The 22408-nt window shown below is 53.8% G+C and overlaps 1 protein-coding gene across 1 annotated transcript in view; it reads left to right on the top strand.

Moving 5' to 3' along the window:
* GLDC (glycine decarboxylase) overlaps positions 1-18626 on the top strand; it is a 39568-nt gene extending 20942 nt beyond the window's left edge. Inside the window, exons 5-25 of the mRNA XM_078615125.1 lie at positions 777-854; positions 1133-1280; positions 3309-3505; positions 4009-4105; positions 4535-4640; positions 4919-5058; positions 5311-5391; positions 5906-6006; positions 8089-8173; positions 8815-8856; positions 9477-9619; positions 10434-10509; positions 10915-11040; positions 12288-12437; positions 14066-14178; positions 14611-14749; positions 15445-15556; positions 16026-16121; positions 16252-16424; positions 17047-17127; positions 18140-18626. Coding sequence (XP_078471251.1) covers positions 777-854; positions 1133-1280; positions 3309-3505; positions 4009-4105; positions 4535-4640; positions 4919-5058; positions 5311-5391; positions 5906-6006; positions 8089-8173; positions 8815-8856; positions 9477-9619; positions 10434-10509; positions 10915-11040; positions 12288-12437; positions 14066-14178; positions 14611-14749; positions 15445-15556; positions 16026-16121; positions 16252-16424; positions 17047-17127; positions 18140-18277 — 2422 coding nt within the window. The 3' untranslated portion in view covers positions 18278-18626. The remainder of the gene's footprint in view (positions 1-776; positions 855-1132; positions 1281-3308; positions 3506-4008; positions 4106-4534; positions 4641-4918; positions 5059-5310; positions 5392-5905; positions 6007-8088; positions 8174-8814; positions 8857-9476; positions 9620-10433; positions 10510-10914; positions 11041-12287; positions 12438-14065; positions 14179-14610; positions 14750-15444; positions 15557-16025; positions 16122-16251; positions 16425-17046; positions 17128-18139) is intronic.
* The last annotated feature ends 3782 nt before the right edge of the window (positions 18627-22408 follow it).

Raw genomic sequence — 22408 nt, 5'->3', positions numbered from 1 at the left:
CTGGAAAGGTGAACGGAATGTCGACCGGCGGGGGCTGGCGGCCTGGTGATAGCTCGCCCGTTGGGAGGGGCCCAAGGCAGACATTTAAAAAAAAAAATTGTTAATTTAAATTTTTCACCTGGACAATGTATTTATGGATGTTAAACTTTTTTCCCAGCCAACCGTGTGGGAAGGACAACAAAACTAAATGCACAAAAAGAAAGTTAACGCAAAAATAATCACACCCAGAACATCCCCCCCCCCCTGTTTGCAAGGGTGACCAGGGTGTCAAATGACACGCACGGCAAACAGACGTGACGTCACGTGCACCGTAACGTCTACGACTCGTACAGTGCACGTCTATACAGATGTGAAATACAGTCACCAGGAGTGTCCAGTGACGGCAGCGCCTACAGTTAGCGCGGTTGGCTACGCACGGTGCGAAAGAAGTTCCAGCGCACGGTGCGTAGAAACGAGGCGGAGCGCACGAACGTTCACGTGGCAGTCACGCGCGTAGGTGGGACGTGCGTTGAAAGGTGGACGCATTTGGGGCGTTGGTGTCGTACAGAGAGGTGGACTCGCGTCAGCGATGGACGCTTTTGAGAAGGGGCGGGGGGAGTACACGCGTGAAGAAATGGATGTGCGGTAGAGCGGTCGGCACATTTTTATATCCGGATGGGGGGGGGGGGTTAACAATGAATAAAATGGTGGACATCTTGATGGGGACACGGTGAAGGGGGCACGTGATCTTTTTGGGCACGTGTTGAGGTGGTGACGTGCGGTGACGTGTGTCGCAGGCTGAACAAGAGGAGGAGGTTCCTGGTGGACTCGCGCTGTCACCCGCAGACCATCGCCGTTGTGCAAACGAGAGCCGAGTACGACCTGCACACATCAATTGTCATGACGATGATGATGATGATTGTTCTGCTGCTGATGATGATAATGGTGATGAAGGTGGTGGTGGTAATGAAGGTGGTGGTTTTGTCCATGGTGAAAATGATGGGAGTGATGGCATTGATGTCCATGGTGAAGATGTTGTTGATGATGATGATGATGGCAACGAATTACATTTAATGGCTAAAACTCCAGCTCTGAGAATGCAGATATCGATGGTGATGATGATGATTGTGATGGTGGACTCTATCTGTGGCAGGTCTATCGGCGTGCAGGTAGAGCTGGTGGACGCCTATGACCTGTCGAGGGTGGACGAGGGGGTGAGCGGCGTTCTCTTCCAGTACCCGGACACGGAGGGGCTTGTGCGGGACCCCTCTCTCATCGTGGAGTGGGCACACCAGAGCGGGGTGGGTGCCGCACCTGCACCCTCCCCTGCACACGCCCTTAACCCAAGGCCCGCGCACACCTTCAATCGATCAATAAATCTTTATTTTGCGTGCCAATGTCGCCCTCAATAAAGTAGTGCATCGCCGCACAATACAGCAGAAGGTTGAACGGTCACAGGGGGCATAGAGCAAACGGGGATGAGGAAAGGGAACCCGTCACGACCGACGCGGCTAACACCGACAGAGCAACGTCAATTGCAACATGCGTGCAACGAGCAGCGTAAGCTCGGCAAGTAGTCAATAAACTTATTAATAATTCAAAGAAACTGGTTGGTTTTGCACCCCCCTCCCCCCCCTCCCCCTTATTAAATGTTAGATGTCATGGGAAGGGCAAGTCTGCGCAGGTGTGTGTGTGTGTGTGTCGCACGTGCCGCGGGAATTGAGTGACGCTCGTCCCCAGATGTTTGGGGTTGCGCTTGGGAAAGCTTTGTCCCCCGCCTCTCCAGCGGCAAGTCTTGCCGTTCTCGCGGAACGGAGTGTACAGAATGTGCCTGAGAACTCGAGGTGGATGCAGGTAGATGGGGGGGGAGGAGGCCCAAGCCACGCTGTGCTTTTGAAACGTTAGGAGACTCATGCCCCCAGGGGCTACCCTTGCAAATGAGACGCTTCCAAATGTCTCGAGTTCTCACCCTGGTTACATAAGAATCAATTCGCGCTCGCTCCCTATCGCAATCAATGACCCACCCACCTAACCACACCCCCACCATCTCATTCACTCACTCAATCGCTCATTTGCTCACTCGCCCACTCATTCTTGCAAATGAGACTCTTCCAAATGTCTCGATGTTCTCACCCTGGTTACATAAGAATCAATTTGCCCTCGCTCCCCATCGCAATCAATGACCCACCCACCTAACCACACCCCCACCATCTCATTCACTCACTCAATCGCTCATTTGCTCACTCGCCCACTCATTCTTGCAAATGAGACTCTTCCAAATATCTCGAGTTCTCACCCTGGTTACATAAGAATCAATTCGCGCTCGCTCTCCATCGCAATCAATGACCCACCCACCTAACCACACCCCCACCATCTCATTCACTCACTCAATCGCTCACTTGCTCACTCGCCCACTCATTCTTGCAAATGAGACTCTTCCAAATGTCTCGAGTTCTCACCCTGGTTACATAAGAATCAATTCGCGCTCGCTCTCCATCGCAATCAATGACCCACCCACCTAACCACACCCCCACCATCTCATTCATCTCACTCAATCGCTCACTCGCCCACTCATTCTTGCAAATGAGACTCTTCCAAATATCTCGAGTTCTCACCCTGGTTACATAAGAATCAATTCGCGCTCGCTCTCCATCGCAATCAATGACCCACCCACCTAACCACACCCCCACCATCTCATTCACTCACTCAATCGCTCACTTGCTCACTCGCCCACTCATTCTTGCAAATGAGACTCTTCCAAATGTCTCGAGTTCTCACCCTGGTTACATAAGAATCAATTCGCGCTCGCTCTCCATCGCAATCAATGACCCACCCACCTAACCACACCCCCACCATCTCATTCACTCACTCAATCGCTCATTTGCTCACTCGCCCACTCATTCTTGCAAAGGAGACTCTTCCAAATGTCTAGAGTTCTCACCCTGGTTACATAAGAATCAATACGCGCTCGCTCCCCGTCGCAATCAATGACCCACCCACCTACCCACACCCTACCATCTCATTCACTCACTCAATCGCTCACTCGCCCACTCATTCTTGCAAATGAGACTCTTCCAAATGTCTCGAGTTCTCACCCTGGTTACATAAGAATCAATTCGCGCTCGCTCTCCATCGCAATCAATGACCCACCCACCTAACCACACCCCACCATCTCATTCACTCACTCAATCGCTCATTCGCTCACTCACCCACTCATTCTTGCAAATGAGACCCAACGTGGTCCCGTGAGTTCTCACCTGGTTTTCGCTATACCCCTACCGCACCATTACTTGACCCTGCTGCTACTGCTGCTGCTGCTGCTGTTGCAGGCACTGGCGGTGTGCGCCACGGACCTGCTGGCACTGTGCGTGCTGCGCCCCCCGGGGGAGCTGGGCGTGGACATCGCGCTGGGCAGCACGCAGAGGCTGGGGGTGCCGCTGGGCTACGGGGGCCCCCACGCCGCCTTCTTCTCCGTGCGCGAGCCCCTCACTCGCCTCATGCCCGGCCGCATGGTCGGGGTCTCGCGGTACGCGACGACGATGCGTGAAGACGCGTGGCGCGTGCGTCAAATGCGTCACGCCCCCGGGTCAACGGGCGGTGTCGCATTGCATTCGTTTGCACACGTGTGCTCGTTTGCACACGTGTGCTCGTTTGCACACGTGTGCTCGTTTGCAAACAGGTGCCCATCAATGTACGCGGTGTTCAAGGCGATCGTCCTGCATTGAATGAGCGTGTTATGATGTTGTTGTTAATGGTGATGGTTCTGTGTTGGTGCGTGATGGTGTTGATGACTGCGATGGTGGTGCTGTATTGGCGGTGCTGTGATCGGAATGAAATGATGATGATGCCGATGTGCTGGTGCTATGGTGATGAATTGATCTTGCTGTTGATGGTGTGATGCTGCCGTGTTGAATATGCTATATTGATGGTGCTGCGATAGTACTGTGCTGATTGTGCCGTGTCGATGGTGCTGTGATTGGGTGTTGATGATCGACCGTGGTGCTGCGTTGATGGCGGTGTGCCGTGTAGGGACGTCGCCGGCAAGGAGGTGTACCGCTTGGCGCTCCAGACGCGGGAGCAGCACATCCGCCGTGACAAAGCCACCAGCAACATCTGCACCGCACAGGCACGCGTCGCCACCATGACTATAATGATGATGATGATGTTGACGGTAACGATTAGCTGGATGGATCGGCCAACCGGAATATAATTCTGCGTAAGGCACACCACAGCCAGGCATGCCTCGTTGCTATGGCTGTGGCTACTAGTCACGTGCTACCAACTAAATTATATCGGAGACTCGGAACCTACTTGGTGGAACTTATGCCTGATAATGATGATTATGATGACGGTGATGATGTTGGTGGTGGCGGCGGTGGTCATGATGGCTCCAAACTGCTAACGATTGTGATTATGGTGAGAGTGGTGATGGTGATGATTTATCGTTTGTACGCGTGTTTTAAGCGGTGCAAGGCTTTGCAGTGTGTAGCCATGTTGTGGTGTGTTGCATCTGTGGTGTGGTGTATTATATAACCCCGGTGTGGTGTGCACACAGGCCCTGCTAGCGAACATGTCTGCGATGTTCGCAGTTTACCACGGTCCCCACGGCTTGAGACACATCGCTCAGCGCGTACACAACTCCACACTGCTCCTCGCCGAAGGTACACATGCTCGTGTCTCCCCACGTCTCTCTCGCCCGTGTCTCCCCCACACGTCTCCCCACACGTGTCTCGCCCGTATCTCGCAGTGGTGAATAGTTGAAACTGTCCTGGGCCCTCCCCTAGGTCGACTCGGCCTTAAATACGTACAGTTTGTAAAACAGCACTGGGGGGACAAAGATGGCCAGGCGTCGGTGGCGATGGCCGCCCCATCACCTCCCGTGTGCCGTGTCCCGACATTGTTAAATTCTTTACGGGGGATCTTCGTCTTGGTGGTGCAGGCGTGCGTCGCGCTGGCCACCGCCTGCACCACGGCTCCTTCTTCGACTCGGTGAAGGTGGACTGCGGCGACGCGGGGCGCGGGGTGGTGCGGCGCGCCCGCGAGCGCGAGATCAACCTTCGCCTGTTCCCCGACGGAACGGTGTGTGACACCCCATCATCATCAACCATCGTCATCGCCACCGCGGCATCGTCAACCGTTACCGTCGTCGCCATCACTGTCATCAGCATCACCAAAACCATCGTAATCATCAACACCACCACCATCATTACCAACATCGTCATCGTAACATAACCACCATTATTACCATCACGACCGCCATCATCAACATCAAGTCACCTTGACCTCCGATTGTTCCCCTCCCCCCCCCCCTCTCCGGCGCTCCCCCCACAGCTCGGGGTGTCGCTGGACGAGACGGTGACGGAGCGTGACCTCGATGACCTCCTGTGGGTGTTCGGCTGCGAGTCGTCCGCGGTAAGAAAATCCCCAAGTTAGAAACTCGGCTTAGCCCACCCACGTTTCTCAACGGTCAGAAAGGAATTGTGATGTTATCAGTCGAATAATAATCCGACTTGCGCTGCAAGAAATAAAAAATAATTCCGTTAGTTGGTTAACGTTCGTGCGATATTATTTTTCTATTAATCACGCGACGACGTTGTTTTTTTGCTCCGATTTCTCTTTGCTTCATCGCTGTAACTTAACGTGCATTTGTTTTTATTTTGTCTTTCTGTTGACCCGGCTGGCCACTCTTGCAACTGAGACTCATCCTGGTCTGTTGAGGTCCAACATGTTCCAACAAAATGAACTTGAAATCTTGAAACGCGTTACGTCTTTTAGAATCTTTTACTTAGACTCGAGGAATCCGGCGAGCTATGACTCTCTTTTTTCACACGTGTCCAGTATTTAGCCTGCACACGTCCCATTGATCCACCCGTTGCTCTTCCTGCGTCTCACTCTTTCCTCACCCTTCGGTTTTTCGTTCTGCCAGGAGTTGCTGGCGGAGGCGGTGGAGGGGGAGCCACGGGGGAGCCTCCTGCAGTCTCCCTTGCGCCGCACGAGTGAATTCCTCACCCACCCAGTCTTCAACAGGTGCGTGCGTACGTGCATGCGTGCATGCGGCCAATGTCAGGCAGTGCTCATTACACTGTGGAAACTGTGGGGGCAGCCAAATATGGATGGGAGTCGTCTCCTGGTGCGAGTGTGTGTCGGTGTCTTTGTGAGTGTGTCCCTGTGCGTGTGGGGGAGGCTTGTGAAGGATGCTACTCGGCAGTTGGAGGCAGTCGCCCTCCAGCAACAACTGAGGGCAGAGGAGCGACGCTCACAACAACGAGCGGAGCGCCGGGCGGCTAAGATTCAGCAAGTTGGCACAGTAGGCGTTACAGCTGGCGCATCTACTAGTGGTCGGAGTCCTCCAAACCATGGCACCTGGGTCTGTCCCATGATCTCCTGTCAGTGTGCCTTCGACACTTCACGTGGCCTCAAAGTCCACCTGGCCTAGCACCAGAGGCCGTCAGGGCCAGCAAGGCCTTCTCTGCTGGCCTAGAGATTGTCAGAATCAGAAAATTATATTGTTACAATTTGACATATATTTTCATTTAATGCTATATTTATTTTACAAAGTTTGTTCCCATCAGTCTATTAACGTAAGTTCATTGCTACTCTCTCCCTCAGTTGCGCTGCTTCCAGTGCAGCTAATAAATTAGAGCTTTTATCCAATCAGATTTTCCACTTGTGATGTCTCCGCCTCTCCGGGTGAAAAATCTACCCTGATGCCTTCAGAATTTCGAGTGAATCCCCTCTGCTGTTGAAGCACATGGGGACGATGTTGTTGTCATATTCTTTAAACAATCAGATTTCGAGTTTGCCATGTTGGGCGTGTTCTTTGACATGCCTTCAGGCTGGCCTAGCCGCCTACGTTAGCATTTTTCGTGTGGCGTGATCGGAGGGGGGGCTAGTTATCTAACTGAAGTAAAACTAGCTAGCACGTAACGTCGCATCATCTAAGATTCATTTAAACTTTCTTTCATGACGTTTAGATTTTTTGATGCAGTGCTTTGGATGTTTAGTTGTTTTTTCTGTGGGGAAGCCTGCTGAAGCCTGATTGTGTTATTTGTGTTTTACGGCATTTTTGCTTGTTTGGTGGGCGTGAGTAAATGTGACTGGTTGTTGTGAGTTTGTTCTTGTTTCTTTGGCACTGACATTGATTTGGGTTATGCAATGTCTATTTGTGATGCAGCATCCTGTCATACTGTGTAATAGTGGTACATCCTTGATGATTTCAGTCACTATGTATTGATGTCTTTGCAGTTAGTGTATTGTAACTCTCATAGGTGTTGAGCCTCATGTTAAATCACTTTTTATTCCACTCGATAAAGGTTAATGTCACTGAATATGGATGGGGTGGTTACGTCGAATGACTATAGCCTATAGCCCTAGTATCATGGCGAGGTTATTCGAAGGCGGTTTAATTTCGGGAGGATAGCACTGAAGGCCTAGGTGTAAAATACATGGCCCGCCACTGCCTAGCACAGGCGCCATTGTGACGTCACCGTCACTAAGTGGTGAATGCCGTGTATTGGTATTGGGGAGCGGAAGTGTAGTGGTTAGCGCACTGCGCTACGAACCCGGTGACCCAGTTCAATTCCCGCTCACGGCCAACACCGGTGACGTTTATCTGAACCGGTCCTGGGCCTCCCCAAGGTCGATTCAGCCTCAAATGAGTACCTGGTGCGGTGTGTAAATGTCGCCACTGGGGAGACAAAGGCGGCCGGGCGTGGTGTTGGCCACCCAACCCCTCTGTGCCGGCCGGCCTTCATAGGTGCTCGCGAACAGCACTTGCCCAACAGTCTGTTAAGGCTACACGGGGGATCTTTGTCTTTGTTGCAGTTGGCGCACTGCGCTACGAACCCAGCGCCCCGAGTTCAATTCCCGTTCTGGGCCTCCCCTAGGTCGACTCAACATAAAATGCGTACCTGGTGCGATGTGTAAAAAAAAGACATCGGCGCATTGCACTCGGCATTAACATCAAGGCGGCCGGGAGCGGTATTGGCCACACCCCCCACCCCTTCGTGTGCCATGCCGGCCTTCATAGGTGCTCGCTCGCAGCACTTGCCCCCGCGGTCTGTGTAGTTTACCTGGTGATATTTATCTTTGTTGCCCTTCTCTCCACAGCCACCACTCCGAGACGAACCTGGTTCGCTATCTGAAGCGGCTAGAGAACAAGGACATTTCCCTTGTGCACAGCATGATCCCCCTGGTGAGTCACCTGATCCCACTGGTGAGGGGCCGTCCATAAATGACGTAATGCACCTGGGGGGGGGGGAGGTCAGACATTTGTGACGATGTGTGACGAGGGGGGGTTTGAGAAATGTGACGTCACATGAAAATGCGCAACTTTAAATAAATATAGACAACACGTTCTACTTAATTAAATAGACTTTTTAATACATGTTTTCTCCTACAACATCAGAGTGCAGCGCCACATTAAATACGCACTACAATGACAATAGTTTAAAGCGATTTGAAGCATGTTTTATATTTGGGGGGGGGGGGGGCAGAGCTTTGTGACGTCATATTTGAGGGGGGGGTCTGACTTTTTGTGACGCCGTGTGAAGAGGGGGGGGGGGGCAAAAAATCGTCCAAAATCGCGTGACGTCATTTATGGACGGCCCCTGAGACCCTGATCCCCCCCCCCATACCCCTGGTGCATATGGATGGACTCATTTATCGATTGGCTTGTGTTTTGATATGTTGATTAGTTGATGTAATGATAGGCTGATTGTTTGATTAATTGATGCACGGCCGGGGCTGATTGTTTGACTGACTGATTAGTTGATTGGTTGACGAGTTGGTTGATTAATTGGGCCATTCGATGTCTGTTTCCCCCCCCCCCCCCAGGGTTCGTGCACCATGAAGCTCAATAGCTCCACAGAACTCATGGTGAGTTGGGTGGGGGGGTAGGGGTGGGAGGTGTGAAGGGGGGGGGTGCTATAGGGGGTCGGGGTGTAGGGCGGTAGGGGAAGCATCAGTTCTCATCTCTGCTGCACACGAGCTTACACCACCGTCTTATGGACTACGGAGGGAGGGGCCTTAGGGGGAGGGGCGGCACCAGGTGAGAGGGGGGGCAAGGGGAGGGGCAATGGGGGGGGGGGAGAGTCGGTCCATCGTTCCCTTGCGTGCCTGTGCACGGCTGGGCATTGTCTTCGCAGGGAGAGATTAATGCAAGAGGAGGAGGGGGAGGAGGGAGGGGGGGAGAAGAGGGGAGAGGCGGGGGGAGGGGGGATTGAGAGATAGGGTGACATACAGGAGAGGGGGAAGAGTGACGCATGGGGAGGGAGGTTGTGATGAATTGAAGATGGGGGAGAAGAAATGAACGCAGAAGAAAGGGACCGGGATGGACTGCAGTGTGGAGAAAGGCTGTGTGGCATGCAGGGAATTGAAGGATGGATGCAGGAGAAAATGAGGGATGGATAAAAGTCAGAAGGGGGAGATTCATTTGGGCTGAGGCGTCGTTCTGACCACTGCCCCCCACCCCGCCCGTGCCCCCCCCCCCCCCGCAGCCCGTGACGTGGAACGCCTTCTCGGGGCTTCACCCGTTCGCCCCGCGGGAGCAGGCGCAGGGCTACACGCAGATGCTGTCCGAGCTGGAGCGCGCGCTGTGCGAGATCACGGGATACGACCGCATCTCGTTCCAGCCCAACAGGTGCTCGCCAACGCAGGGGCGACGCACGTCCCCCCCCCTCCCCTCCCCCCCCCCCCCACAGACAAAGATCCCCTGCGTAGCCTTAACAGACCGTTTAGGGCAAGTGCTGTGAGTGAGTAGCACCTAATCTTGAAGGCCAGCACGATACACGAGGAGGTGGGTGGCCAGCACCATGCCTGGACCACATTTTCCTCCCCAGTGGTGATGTTTTTTTACACACCGCACAGAGTCCTCATTTGACCGGAAGGGAAAAACCCACTCAACCACAAGCTTGTGGGCAAACCTCGAGTTACATACAAAGAACAAAGATCCCCCGTATAGCCTTAACAGACTGTCGTGGCAAGTACTGTTAGTGAGTAAGCACCTATTAAGGCCGCCAGTATTGTGCACGAGGGGCTAGCATGGCCAGCACCATACGTGGCTGCCTTTGTCTCCTCGGCGCTGATGTTTTTAAGCAATGCACCCAGCACTCACTGTGGCCAAAGTCGACCTCTGGTAGGCCCCAGAATTGGTTCGGGCATCACTCGCCGCCGATGTGAAGCCGTGGCTTTCTTTGGTTCTTCCGCAAAACCGGAAATTTGGAAGTGCATGCAAAAAGTTGACGATGTTTGTTGCGCTCGATTCGCTCTGAGATCGCATCTGGCGTCGCCGCGTGGTCACCGCAGCTCGGCGCTCCGCTATTTTCTTGGTGTCCGACTCGTCGGGCAATGGGAACCGACAGTCGGCAGAGACGTCGATGACTCGGGTGGGCAATGGCTAAGCCCGAGGCCCGGCTCCACCGTGACGCCACTGTGTGTTGCCGTGGTGTCGTCAGTGGAGCGCAGGGAGAGTATGCGGGGCTCGCCGCAATCCGCGCGTACCTCAAGTCCCAAGGACAGGGCCATCGCTACGTGAGTACCCGAGAGCACCTGCCGTGACCCCAATCCTGACCAACTCTCACCATGGCCCCAACCCCCTCCCCCCCGCACGAGCGGGAGGGGGTGATGGTGGTAGGGGTTGTGACTGGGGTGGGGTTGAAGGGGGTTGGGGGTTACAGGGGAGGTGGGGATATGAGGATGAATCCCCTACCTTACCCATCGGGTGATGGTGGCAGTGGTGATGACTGTGGTGGCAGTGGGTGGTAGTTGTGCTCGTGGTGATGGTGATGATGGTGTGATGACGACAGCGTGGTGTTGATGACGGTCTTCGGAGCCGTGATGGTGCGTTGGTTACGTTCCAGCAATAGCTGTGGCATCGACTACCGTGGTGGCGGCTAATTCTCGGTGAAATCTGCGTGATTCTCGGCATCCCCCCAGGTTTGCCTGATCCCCAAGTCGGCTCACGGCACGAACCCGGCGAGCGCCCAGATGTCCGGCATGAAGGTGCAGCCCGTGGACATCGACCGGAGCGGCAACATGGACATGGCTCACCTCAAGGCCATGGTGCGGCTCGCTTTGTGGGGGGGGTTGGCTGCTAGTCACGGCTGACTTGGTGTTAGTGGGAGGGAGAGCAACAGAGAGAGGAGCGGAGAGCCCAGGGGGGTCTCCCTTTGTAACAGAGCCGCTTGCCTCGATTCCCATGACCCACCTGCTAAGTAAGGCCAGGCCCTGTTCGTGTGCAGAGCCAGTGGGCTCGGACCCTGTTTCTTCACGTGGGCAGCATTGCCTGAAAGCCACCACGTGTTTAGGAGGCTCAAGAGGGGGGCACCACTGTGAGCTGGTAGCCCCCCCTCCTTCATCTGCCAATAGCCACACCCACTCGACCACTAGCCCCGCCTCTACCCGCATCACGAGTTCAGCACGAAGCCCAAAACATTTTTATACCAGCGATAAAATCCCGATTTTTTTTTCCAAGCTTCTGGGACTGTCCTGGCCAAAAATCGGCCAAGTATCTAATTTTAAGGGAGCTGTGTTTATACACATTTACCCAAGCCGCCCAGGGATCAACATGGAACAGAGGTGCGCATGGCCAGTTGCGTCTCAAAACATTGGTTAACTTGGAATTTAAATAGGGACCCCTTGTCCAATTTCCCTGCTCTTTGTAGCTTAGTGCCTCGGCCCCTCCGGCCTGCGTGCCCTGGTGCGTTAGCACCACCTGCACGCTCGATAGCTACGCCCCTGCTAAGTAGCATCGTTAAGAAATGACGATGGTGCAATTATCAGTTTACGATCGACTTACGAGCGGTCTCGACGCCCAGCATCGACAATACAATGCTATCGTAGTCCATCGTGTAATCGGACCCCCTGGGCTGTGGAGTCTAATTCCCCGCGTGTGTGTCCCCGCGTGTGTCCCCGCGTGTGTCCCCCGCGTGTGTCCCCCGCGTGTGTCCCCCGCGTGTGTCCCCCGCGTGTGTCCCCCGCGTGTGTCCCCCGCGTGTGTCCCCCGCGTGTGTCCCCCGCGTGTGTCCCCCGCGTGTGTCCCCCGCGTGTGTCCCCCGCGTGTGTCCCCCGCGTGTGTCCCCCGCGTGTGTCCCCCGCGTGTGTCCCCCGCGTGTGTCCCCCGCGTGTGTCCCCCGCGTGTGTCCCCCGCGTGTGTCCCCCGCGTGTGTCCCCCGCGTGTGTCCCCCGCGTGTGTCCCCCGCGTGTGTCCCCCGCGTGTGTCCCCCGCGTGTGTCCCCCGCGTGTGTCCCCCGCGTGTGTCCCCCGCGTGTGTCCCCCGCGTGTGTCCCCCGCGTGTGTCCCCCGGGCAGGCGGACAAGCACAAGGATAACCTGGCGGCCATCATGATCACGTACCCGTCGACGTACGGCGTGTTCGAGGAGAACATCCGCGACGTGTGCGACCTGGTGCACGCGCACGGCGGGCAGGTCTACCTGGACGGCGCCAACATGAACGCGCAGGTGTGTGCGCGTGTGCGTACGTACGCACAGGTGCAAATATATACCTGCGTGTGTGCACGCAATTTCTATCCCGCTTGTTTTTTCTCCGATTTCAATTTTCTTTAGCTCTCTCGATTTCTCCTTGCTAGCTTTTGAAATGTTTTTCTAATGAGCTTGCTTTTTGTTCCGATTCCTGTTTGGTTGTTTTGATTTTCTATACGGTTATTTTGACTCTCCTCCAGTAGCTCCGATTTATGTTTGCTTCGTTGCTGTTCTTGTTATTTTTTATTGTCATTTAGGTGCCCCCCCCCCCCCCCCAGGGTCACATGCTCACTCTTGCGAATGAGACTCCTCTATCCTGGTCTCTTTAATTCTCACCCGGTTGCACAACTTGAAGCATGCACGCAATCGGCACACGCACGTACACGTGTCAGTGCATCATCCGCGCTTAGCTAAGTGTGCGTACGTGTGTGCGTTCAACCACCGCAAGAGAGACCGGTTCCCTGTAGAGCCTTCTCACTGGCTGTTGGGAGCAAGTTTCGAGTATTTGACTGCTTTTAATTTCCACGTGATAGGCCACTTAATTCGGCTGTCATTTGTGACCAGGTCGCTTCTGAAAAAGCGCTAGTATAGCTCAGTGGGCCATCCCTGGTAAAATAAAAAAAATTGTTGAGTTTAAAATAAAAATGGGTTTTAGTTTTAAGTGTGTTTGTTCAACTTCTTTTGCACCGTATGTATCCAACCATGCTAATCGGAGGTGCAGGGGAAGGACAACAAACTAAACACAAAAAGTAGTTCTAAAGAAATGAGTTCTCACTTGAAAAGGCAATGTGCACGATGGTCGGGGAGAGTTCTTCACTCCACGCCTGTGCAATTACCAATGCAGTCCACTATTTTGTAAAAGCTGCTGTGAGAAAACACCTAATTAAGGCCGGACCAGCGCACGATCAGGTGGTGTGGCCAGCACCACACCTGGCTTTAATCTCGGGTTTATCTTGTATAACGAGACAAGATCTTGAGGGACTTGGATCGAGTCTCATGCACGAGAGTGACCTCAATGCGGGGTGGGGGGTCATCAAAACCCGGCAATCGTGGGTGCCCATTGGAGCCCCACCGCCATCAAGATCGACCCTTGCCCCTAACCCCTCGCCCCTAACCCCTCGCCCCTAACCCCTCGCCCCTAACCCCTCGCCCCTAACCCCTCGCCCCTAACCCCTCGCCCCTAACCCCTCGCCCCTAACCCCTCGCCCCTAACCCCTCGCCCCTAACCCCTCGCCCCTAACCCCTCGCCCCTAACCCCTCGCCCCTAACCCCTCGCCCCTAACCCCTCGCCCCTAACCCCTCGCCCCTAACCCCTCGCCCCTAACCCCTCGCCCCTAACCCCTCGCCCCTAACCTCTCGCCCCTAACCCCTCGCCCCTAACCCCTCGCCCCTAACCCCTCTCCCCTAACCCCTCTCCCCTAACCCCTCTCCCCTAACCCCTCGCCCCTAACCCCTCGCCCCTAACCCCTCGCCCCTAACCCCTCGCCCCTAACCCCTCGCCCCTAACCCCTCGCCCCTAACCTCTCGCCCCTAACCTCTCGCCCCTAACCCCTCGCCCCTAACCCCTTGCCCCTAACCCCTCGCCTCTAACCTCTCGCTCCCGCCAGGTCGCGCTGTGCCGCCCAGGAGATTACGGCTCGGATGTGTCTCACCTGAACCTGCACAAGACGTTCTGCATCCCCCACGGAGGTGGCGGGCCCGGCATGGGGCCCATCGGAGTGTGAGTGCTGCAGGCCTCGAGAGTAGACACACTGAAAAGGGGGGGGGGGGGGGGGGATGCATGCGAGAGAATACGGGGGGGGGGGGGCTGGGATCAAGACTGAAGGTCGAGCGTTATGGGCAGGGTTTGAGGTTAGGGCCATGGTTAGAGTTCGTCAGGATTACGGTCATGATTGAGGTCAAGTTGGGGATAGAATCTGAGTTAGGGATGGCGTCCAGCTCACAACACTCCTGCAGGGTTGGGGTCTGGGTTAATCCTCGACGTCAGGGTTATTGTCAGGGCAAGCACTAAGAGTCATGGATGGTTGTAAAGTCATAGCTAAAGTCAGGATAACAAGAGTTTAGTTCTTGGTCCGTTCTAGATTTGGGTTAGAGTTCGGGTTCGTGCCAAGACTGATGCCTCCCCCGCCGCCGTGCGTGTGCGTGGCTGCAGGAAGCAGCACCTGGTTCCCTTCCTGCCGTCACACCCCGTGGTGCCGCTGCACGGGCCCGGGGACTCCCCCCTGGGCACCATCAGCGCCGCCCCCTGGGGGTCCAGCTCCATCCTCCCCATCTCCTGGGTCTACATCAAGGTGAGGCCCGGGGCCTGGGTACAGAAACGACTTGCGCAATTCTGGACACGGCGCCACGTCGACTCGTCGCAACTCAAAATTCTACACAAGATTTCAGACCGTGAAGCGTCATGAAGTTAAGATAGACCTTTTAAACGCACTTCGCGATGACGTCACGCCGGCCATGTTGCATGGGGGGGGAGCGGGGAGGGGGCTGTCTTCCTGGCAGCTGATTGGTGCAGCAGGGGTGATTGATGTGATCCCTAGCAACCGCTGGCTTGCCCGCAGTGTTGCGATCTCGCCTCCAAATTTGTATTTGTTTTCTCGTGCGGCACATCACAGCCTGTCGGATTCATCAAGCATTTACTATACTCGGGGCCCTTGGAGTCTCACTGTGTGCATTGTCTTGTGAAACTGCACTGGCAGCGCTCCGTTACATCTGGATCTACGACCTTGAACATTTTTCTGCATGCAGCACACCACACCCACCACCGCTCCTGCTATGGGCCATGCCTCTTAGTCATTTTCCACCTGCTCCAGTTCGCTACGAGTGACACGACCAAAATATCGAGTGAAAAATGAATTTCCCGCTTACTCGGAGTCTCGTGCACACAAAAGTCTTTTACAAACGGAATTCCATGAATACATGGATAGGGCAGGGGGGGGGGGGTGGGGAGAAGTCTGACCCAGAATGTCGTGACCCCTGTGTGCCGCAGATGATGGGGGCGCGGGGGTTACGCCACGCCACCGAGGTTGCCATCGTCAACGCCAACTACATGGCCAAGCGCCTGGAGCAGCACTACCGCATCCTCTTCCGGGGATCGAAGGGTAACCGCACAAACGCGCCACTCTTAAGCGGCACGCACCAGGCTGGCCAAACCGCCCCCTAACTAAACAGGACCACCGTCGCCCACCAACCGCACGCCACGTCGCTACCTGCCGCACCACACGTCCCACGTGACACCGCGTCCGCAACTCCTTCACACCACCTTGCACCACAACCCTTTTTTGTCCTTCCCCCCCCGCACCTCCGATTAGAATGGTTGGCGACGTACGGTGCAAACGAAGTTCAACATCCAGTACATACAACCCTGCTCAACACACCCACACCCTGGACTGCTCCACTGACACCCCCCCCTACCGCACACTACAACCGCGCATACCACACCACCTTCACAACACCGCCTGCACTGATCCCCCTCTGCACCACCCCTCGCCTCACACCACCGCATCCTCTCCATCACTCCCCGGTGCTTACGGTTGGACACGTACCCCCCCCTCGCGCCCTCTACCCCAGGCTTCGTTGCTCACGAGTTCATCGTGGACGTGAGGCCGTTCAAGAAGTCTGCCAACGTCGAGGCCGTGGACATCGCCAAGCGCCTGCAGGACTACGGTAGGGACGTGCCGCGATCGCACCGCAAACCTTGACCCTCAACCCCTGATTGATCAAGTAATCGATTTACTGTCGGTTCGAGTACTTTTGCATCATGTGATCATCTTTTCACCCCCCCCCACCTCCCCAGGGTTTCACGCCCCGACGATGTCGTGGCCCGTGGCGGGGACGCTGATGATCGAACCGACAGAGTCGGAGGACCGGGCAGAGCTGGACAGATTTTGCGATGCCCTCATCGCGATTCGCAACGAGGTGGCTCTCATCGAGGCTGGGCGCTTGGACCCCGAGATCAACCCCCTCAAGGCAAGGGGGTCACTGGGTGGGGGGCGGTCCCCTCCGTAAGGGCTGAGAGGCACTAACGCAGGGGATATGGGTGGTTCATTGAGACGCTGTCTTTCCGACTGCTCTGTTTCTTCACCTGAGGACGGCTGCTTGTGTTGTGGCCGAAACGTCGTGACAATTTTCTTATATTATGTTTTATTTTTATTATTTTATTATTTCCCTTCTACGTGCCTTTACCGAAAGAACCAAGAATATGAACCCCTGCAGTCACGAAAGCTTTAAATCGAAAATTAGTTACTAGTTAAGCATACTGGTGTGTTGCAGAGTAAACCCACAATATTTAAAACCCACAATATTTAAAACCCACAACATTATAACATGGTAGATGTTGTGGGTTTACTCTGCAACGCACCGGTGTGCTGAGTGAGTAACTAATTGGCACGTTTTGTGTTACGTGACAAACCTTAATCGTTTGCTGCGTCGGGTGGTGGCGGGTTTAATGACACATTCATATTTACACCATCTGGCCCAAAAACCCTCTTGTGGATGAATGGTCGCGAAAGCCTTACTACAACTACTCCGTGCTTAAACAGATGATGTCAGCGTGCCGGTCTCGCCGTTTTGTCGTCGCCGTGCGGTGCAGATGGCGCCGCACACCCTGGCGTGCGTCTCCGCGACCCACTGGGACCGGCCGTACAGCCGCGAGCAAGCCGCCTTCCCCCTGGTGAGACCCACGGGCACCCTGCCCGCTGTGTGCCTCCTCCTGTGGGGCAGCAGCAATGCTTGTGGCCAACTTCCTCCCCCCCCCCGCTCAGACACCACTGCCGGATGAAGGCATCCCCCCCCCCCCCCCTCCGAGCCGTCGCCATCTCCCGCGATTCTATGAGGCACCAATCCACCCGGCGCCTGCAGCGCACGGCTGATCTCGTGCCTCCATCTCTCCGGTGGATGGTCCCCTCTGACAAGTTCCTTGCCATGGAACATGCAGCATGCCCAGTTTTGATATAACATTAAATATTGCCCTGAGACTGTGGTGGAAGTTCCATGTTGCTGTGGCAGGGGGGGGGGCAATCTATCCACAACACCTGTTGACTAGTGGGGTAATGATGCAGCAATTCCTTGCTTTACTATACATGCTTATACTCGTGATACGTGTAGGAATGTGTTTTGAATGTACGTAATGGGTTCACGTTAACCCATGCCACCACCACTAGAGTTCACTACATTAGACGCAATGAAAAAAGGGATATTTTGCTTTTGGATCGCGATACAACATTGTGAGATTTCGTCAAATTGCAATGGAGTGCATTGTTTAATGCCGCCTTGTTAAGTCATTCCATTAGCCTATTATCCGCACAAGAAACCGTTCGTTAATCGGTAGGTTTGCGTGTGGTGGGATGAAAGTGTGGGCACTCCTAAGATGTAGAAGAGTAGACCAAATACACTCCAGAGCAGTGTTCTTAATTGCAAGTACCGCAGTGCTACGGGCATCCCCTGGTGACTTTTAGTGCGGCCCCTGACAATACACAAATGTGAAAACACTCCCTGCAGGCAGTGTGGCGGCCCTCGCACTGATGATGTCTTTTCTGAATAATCGGTGAAGAACACTGCTCTAGAGCTCACTCTGGTGGAGTCACCCTATTGCCAGAAGTGGCCTGAACAAGCAAACTGCAGGGCTGCGACCTTCAACCTTGGCATTGACGCGGGCGCGTGTGTTGTCGCGTGCGCGCGAGCAGCCGTTCGTGAGGCCCGACACCAAGCTGTGGCCCGCGGTGGCGAGGATCGACGACCTGTACGGAGACCAGCACCTGGTGTGCACCTGCCCTCCCATGGACGCCTACGAGTCGCCCTCCCCGCAGAGAGCCTCCTCGTGAGGCCCACCCCAACGCACGAGGCCTTCACTCTTGAGGCCGCTGACGCCTCGTCATGGGATCTCGGCACCTGTGGCTGTGTTCGAGAGGCCTTTTCGATGTCTTTGTTGTGAGAGCCTCGACGTGCGAGGCCTTGTCACGAGATGGACAGGAGGCCTAAGTCGCGCGGCTTTTGTGTTGAGGGCCCAGTCCTCTTAAGATGCACGAGGCTTTTGACATGATGCGTCTTCTTACTCGACGCGCATCGCGCCGCAACGTGTCAACGCAAAGTCGACGCGCTAAGCTCGCCGCACCGATACGCAAACATCAAGGGGGGGGGGGGGCGGGAATAGACACGGGAAAACGAAACAAAGATACGACACAAGTGAGACTGGTGCTCCAAGACACAGGGGCAGGAGACACGAGACACATGGGATGAGACACGGGAGCCCTGGAGCCGGTGTCTCCGACTTGAGACGGTGCGGCAATGCGGGAATATTTTAACCTTCTGTTTAACTAGTTTTTACTGAAGTAACCGTAGTGATTTCCTTGTAGGGGTACAGTCGCTAGACAGCAGTGGAGCGAGAGCACGTGGCGGGCGCTCCGTGCGGTGACGTGTGAGGGAGTGATGATGACGTAATGATGACGTGCGATTGTTAATGCCACCGCGTGGGGCTTTGCAGCTGTGCTGCACAGCGACGCGATTGCGAGGCGGTGGTTGTTACCGCGCGTTGTTTTAGACCTCGTATCTGGCAACGTGGAGCGAAATGCAGGATATCGTGCCCGGAAACGGCACGTGGTAGAACCCGAAAACACATTGAATGACGCTGTGCGGTGGACTGGTGTGACGCTTTCCATCTGATGGACACGATGATGTTAATGACGATGTGTGATTGCGATGTGACGAAACTTCGATGTCTGAACGTGTACGGGTGATGTGTGATGGACCAACCATCGCGACATTTGCCTGACAAGCCCGACTGCCCGTGGTGTTGCTTGTCGCGAGGTGGTTGCTTGCTGCGTGCGCGTGTTCCTGAGGGGCCGTCCATAAATGACGTCACGCACCTAGGGGGGGGGGGGGGCAGACATTTGTGACGATGTGTGACGAGGGGGGGGGGGGTGACGTCACATCAAAATGCGCAACTTTAAATAAATATATAATTGTTATAACAACACTCCTACAACAGCGCCACATTAAATACGCACTACAATGACAATAGTTTAAAGCGATTTGAAGCATGTTTTATTTTCAGAAATGGAAATATAGTTTTGGGTGGAGGGGGGGCAGAGCTTTGTGACGTCATATTTGAGGGGGGGGGGGTCTGACTTTCTGTGACGAGGGGGGGGGGTCAAAAATCGTCCAAAATCGCGTGACGTCATTTATGGACGGCCCCTGACTCGCTTTTATCAAGTGCCTGGCGCTGTTTGCCATTGACGAGATGCCTTCTGTGTGAGTCCTCGGCAGTTCGTGCCCGTAGGTTTTAGTGCGTTAACGGGAGAGAACCCTTAGCGCAAGTATATGTTTGATGATGATGACGACGATGATGATGCACTTTGTGGTAATACGTTTTTATCAGCATTCCGAGTGAGCTATAAACAGAGTTGAGGTGTACCGTGGCTTCTGCGCCCGTCTTGTGTTGAAATCGGAAGACGCTGCGAATCGAGCCGAATGGGTTCTCCGGTGCAGCGAGTGGAATTTGGTGGTCTCGGCACAGTCACCGATGAACCGGAATCGGTTCTCTTAAATTACGAGAAAATCCCCATCGTTGCACGTTCGGAATGAAGAGATCGGGGCTGGGTGGGGTGGGGCTGGTCACCCCGTGGTGCCCTTATAAAACTCAACGTTTAACCTACACACTACACTATACACGATAAACTACACTTATACACAGCTTCCACACTACCCACCAGGGATCATGTGTCTGTCGTGCACGAATGCGCTGTCCAACCAAGTTCCTACCTGCCCACTCCGAAGGAACGTGTTTTTTGTTTACCCCACAGCCAACGCAACTTGCAGCATCGCCACCACGTGGTTTCTACGTGGAAAATTCCGCTTATCCACGTTGATCCGTGTCATGGTGGTGAGGGCGACCCCTAGCGGAGAGTGAGAACGCGGCGTTCACAGGGGGGCCAGGAGTGGTTGGGGTTCGACTCCTGTAGAGAGACGGGAAAAAGGGTTCACGCGAAAGGCAGAGATGATGAGTGTTCCGCACTTTGGCTATTTATGAATCGTGAGATTTTTGAATGGACACTACCCACATTACAAACTAGGGTACTAACGATTATTTGATTTAAGAGGTGGGGGGGGGTCAACATCGGTGCTTTATTGAAACCCAGAGGAACATCCATGCCACCCATCGATGTGTTTTGTCCATCTCTACACCACCACTGCGGCAGTGGTTCTCAGAATGTGGTCCCCGGTACCACCAGGTAGTCCGCGACGGATCTCCAGAAGGTCCAAGGAGCTTTGATACAAACGCAGGTCGAGCCGGACAATAACCACAACCTTTTGGTTCGGACATTAATTCGTATTTTACTTTTGATATATAAAATATACATATACTAAGGTAACCTACCCTGATGAAACTGCCCTAAGAACTAAATGTCACACCTGCAAACAATCTTATCGCTGCGGTAAAAAAAAGTAAGTTCTGATATGGAAAAATAAGAACGGATTTCATCCTTTTATAGTAATAATACAGGTGTTGAGATGTTCAAACACCAAACAAACATGCTCTGATAATATATATGGCATTGTCTTTGAAACGGATTTGGTCTACACCAGAGACGGCAGCCTTCTTTAGGGCCTAGTCTCACCAGTGTCAGTCCAGAGAACGCCAACAGGCGAACAGCACAAGGACAATGCCACTGAGGGCATTGATAGCTCGGGATGAGCAGCTACAACATGGGACCTTTTTGGCAGGATCAAAGTATGAAAAATAAAGAATAGGATAATTGTTTTTTTACCCTTCTATCTGGCAACAAAACTGACACCTTTTTACAAGGAGTCATGTTTGCATAGACGGCGTCATCTGGTCCAACCCGTGTGAGACTAGGCTCTAAGGAAAGCTGTCTCGGGTGCGGACCAATCAACTTCAAGGACAGTGCACATTATCAGAGTTATGTTCTTTTGTTTGTATTATGACTGCAGGTATTGCAGTCTATGCAAACATGACTCCTTGTAAAAAGGTGTCCGTTTTGTTGCCAGATAGAAGGATAAAAAAACAATTATCATATTTTTACTGGCAAATGAGGTTGCCATAGAATAAAGAATAGGTTTTACCCTACGATACTGACGGCCCGAGTCCGATTCCCGCTCATGGCCAACACCAGTGACGATTATCCACCTCAACCTGGCTCAGACGGACCTGCTGGACCTTGGCAATGGACGTAAGTTTTTAGAATATATCAAAAGGATAAAAGTGGGTCTTGTACCCAGGTCACCGGAGTTTAGAGGTTACGGGGGAGGTCATCACTGTGCCAAGCAAGCTTATTGCATTCTGATACTCCGGTAATTAAGTAATGAATTGTCAGTTTGAACGATTGTTTTTTGACGTAAAACAAAATATCGAGCAAAAAACTGCAATGAAAAGGTTAGGCGACTGATTTAAATTGATTTTTAAAAAACATATCGCTGGATTTGAGACCGTGTCCCTGTACCCACAGCCCTGCACAAACCCACTGGGCTACCCTGTCGTTGACATTTGACACATTCATTAAGAACACTCTCGTGGACTTGACAGGAACAAAAGGTATGTTAACCAGGCAACGCTTTGGGGCACTGGCCCTTGTTCTTGGCACGTCTGTGCACCACTGCCAACAACAGCATCACCAAATGAGGTATTTGACGTGGCAAAGGAGAGCAGGGGGTTCGAACATTGAAGAAGAAAAAACCCCGATTGGCCTGTGTGTGGAGGCATTGAACACTTTGATACTTTGAATGATCTCGATGTGCACCAAAACGTCGGAATGAAAACATTGACGTTTTCTGCCACGGTTTGATATTTTTCAACGTGTTTTTTTTAAAAGCCACAATTTCTCTTCTCGGATCGCGTTGCTGCAGCCAGCATTCTATAATTTCAACCCGGACCTGGCAGAACGCTGCTGTGAGAACAGTCGAACACGGATGTCCAGTAGAGACGCCTCATTCGAGAC

This window comes from Lampetra planeri, chromosome 46 (assembly GCF_965212315.1).
Source record: "Lampetra planeri chromosome 46, kcLamPlan1.2.h2, whole genome shotgun sequence".
NCBI lineage: Eukaryota > Metazoa > Chordata > Hyperoartia > Petromyzontiformes > Petromyzontidae > Lampetra > Lampetra planeri.
Note: the sequence above shows the minus strand (reverse complement) of the source record. Positions and strands in the feature narration are given on the sequence as shown.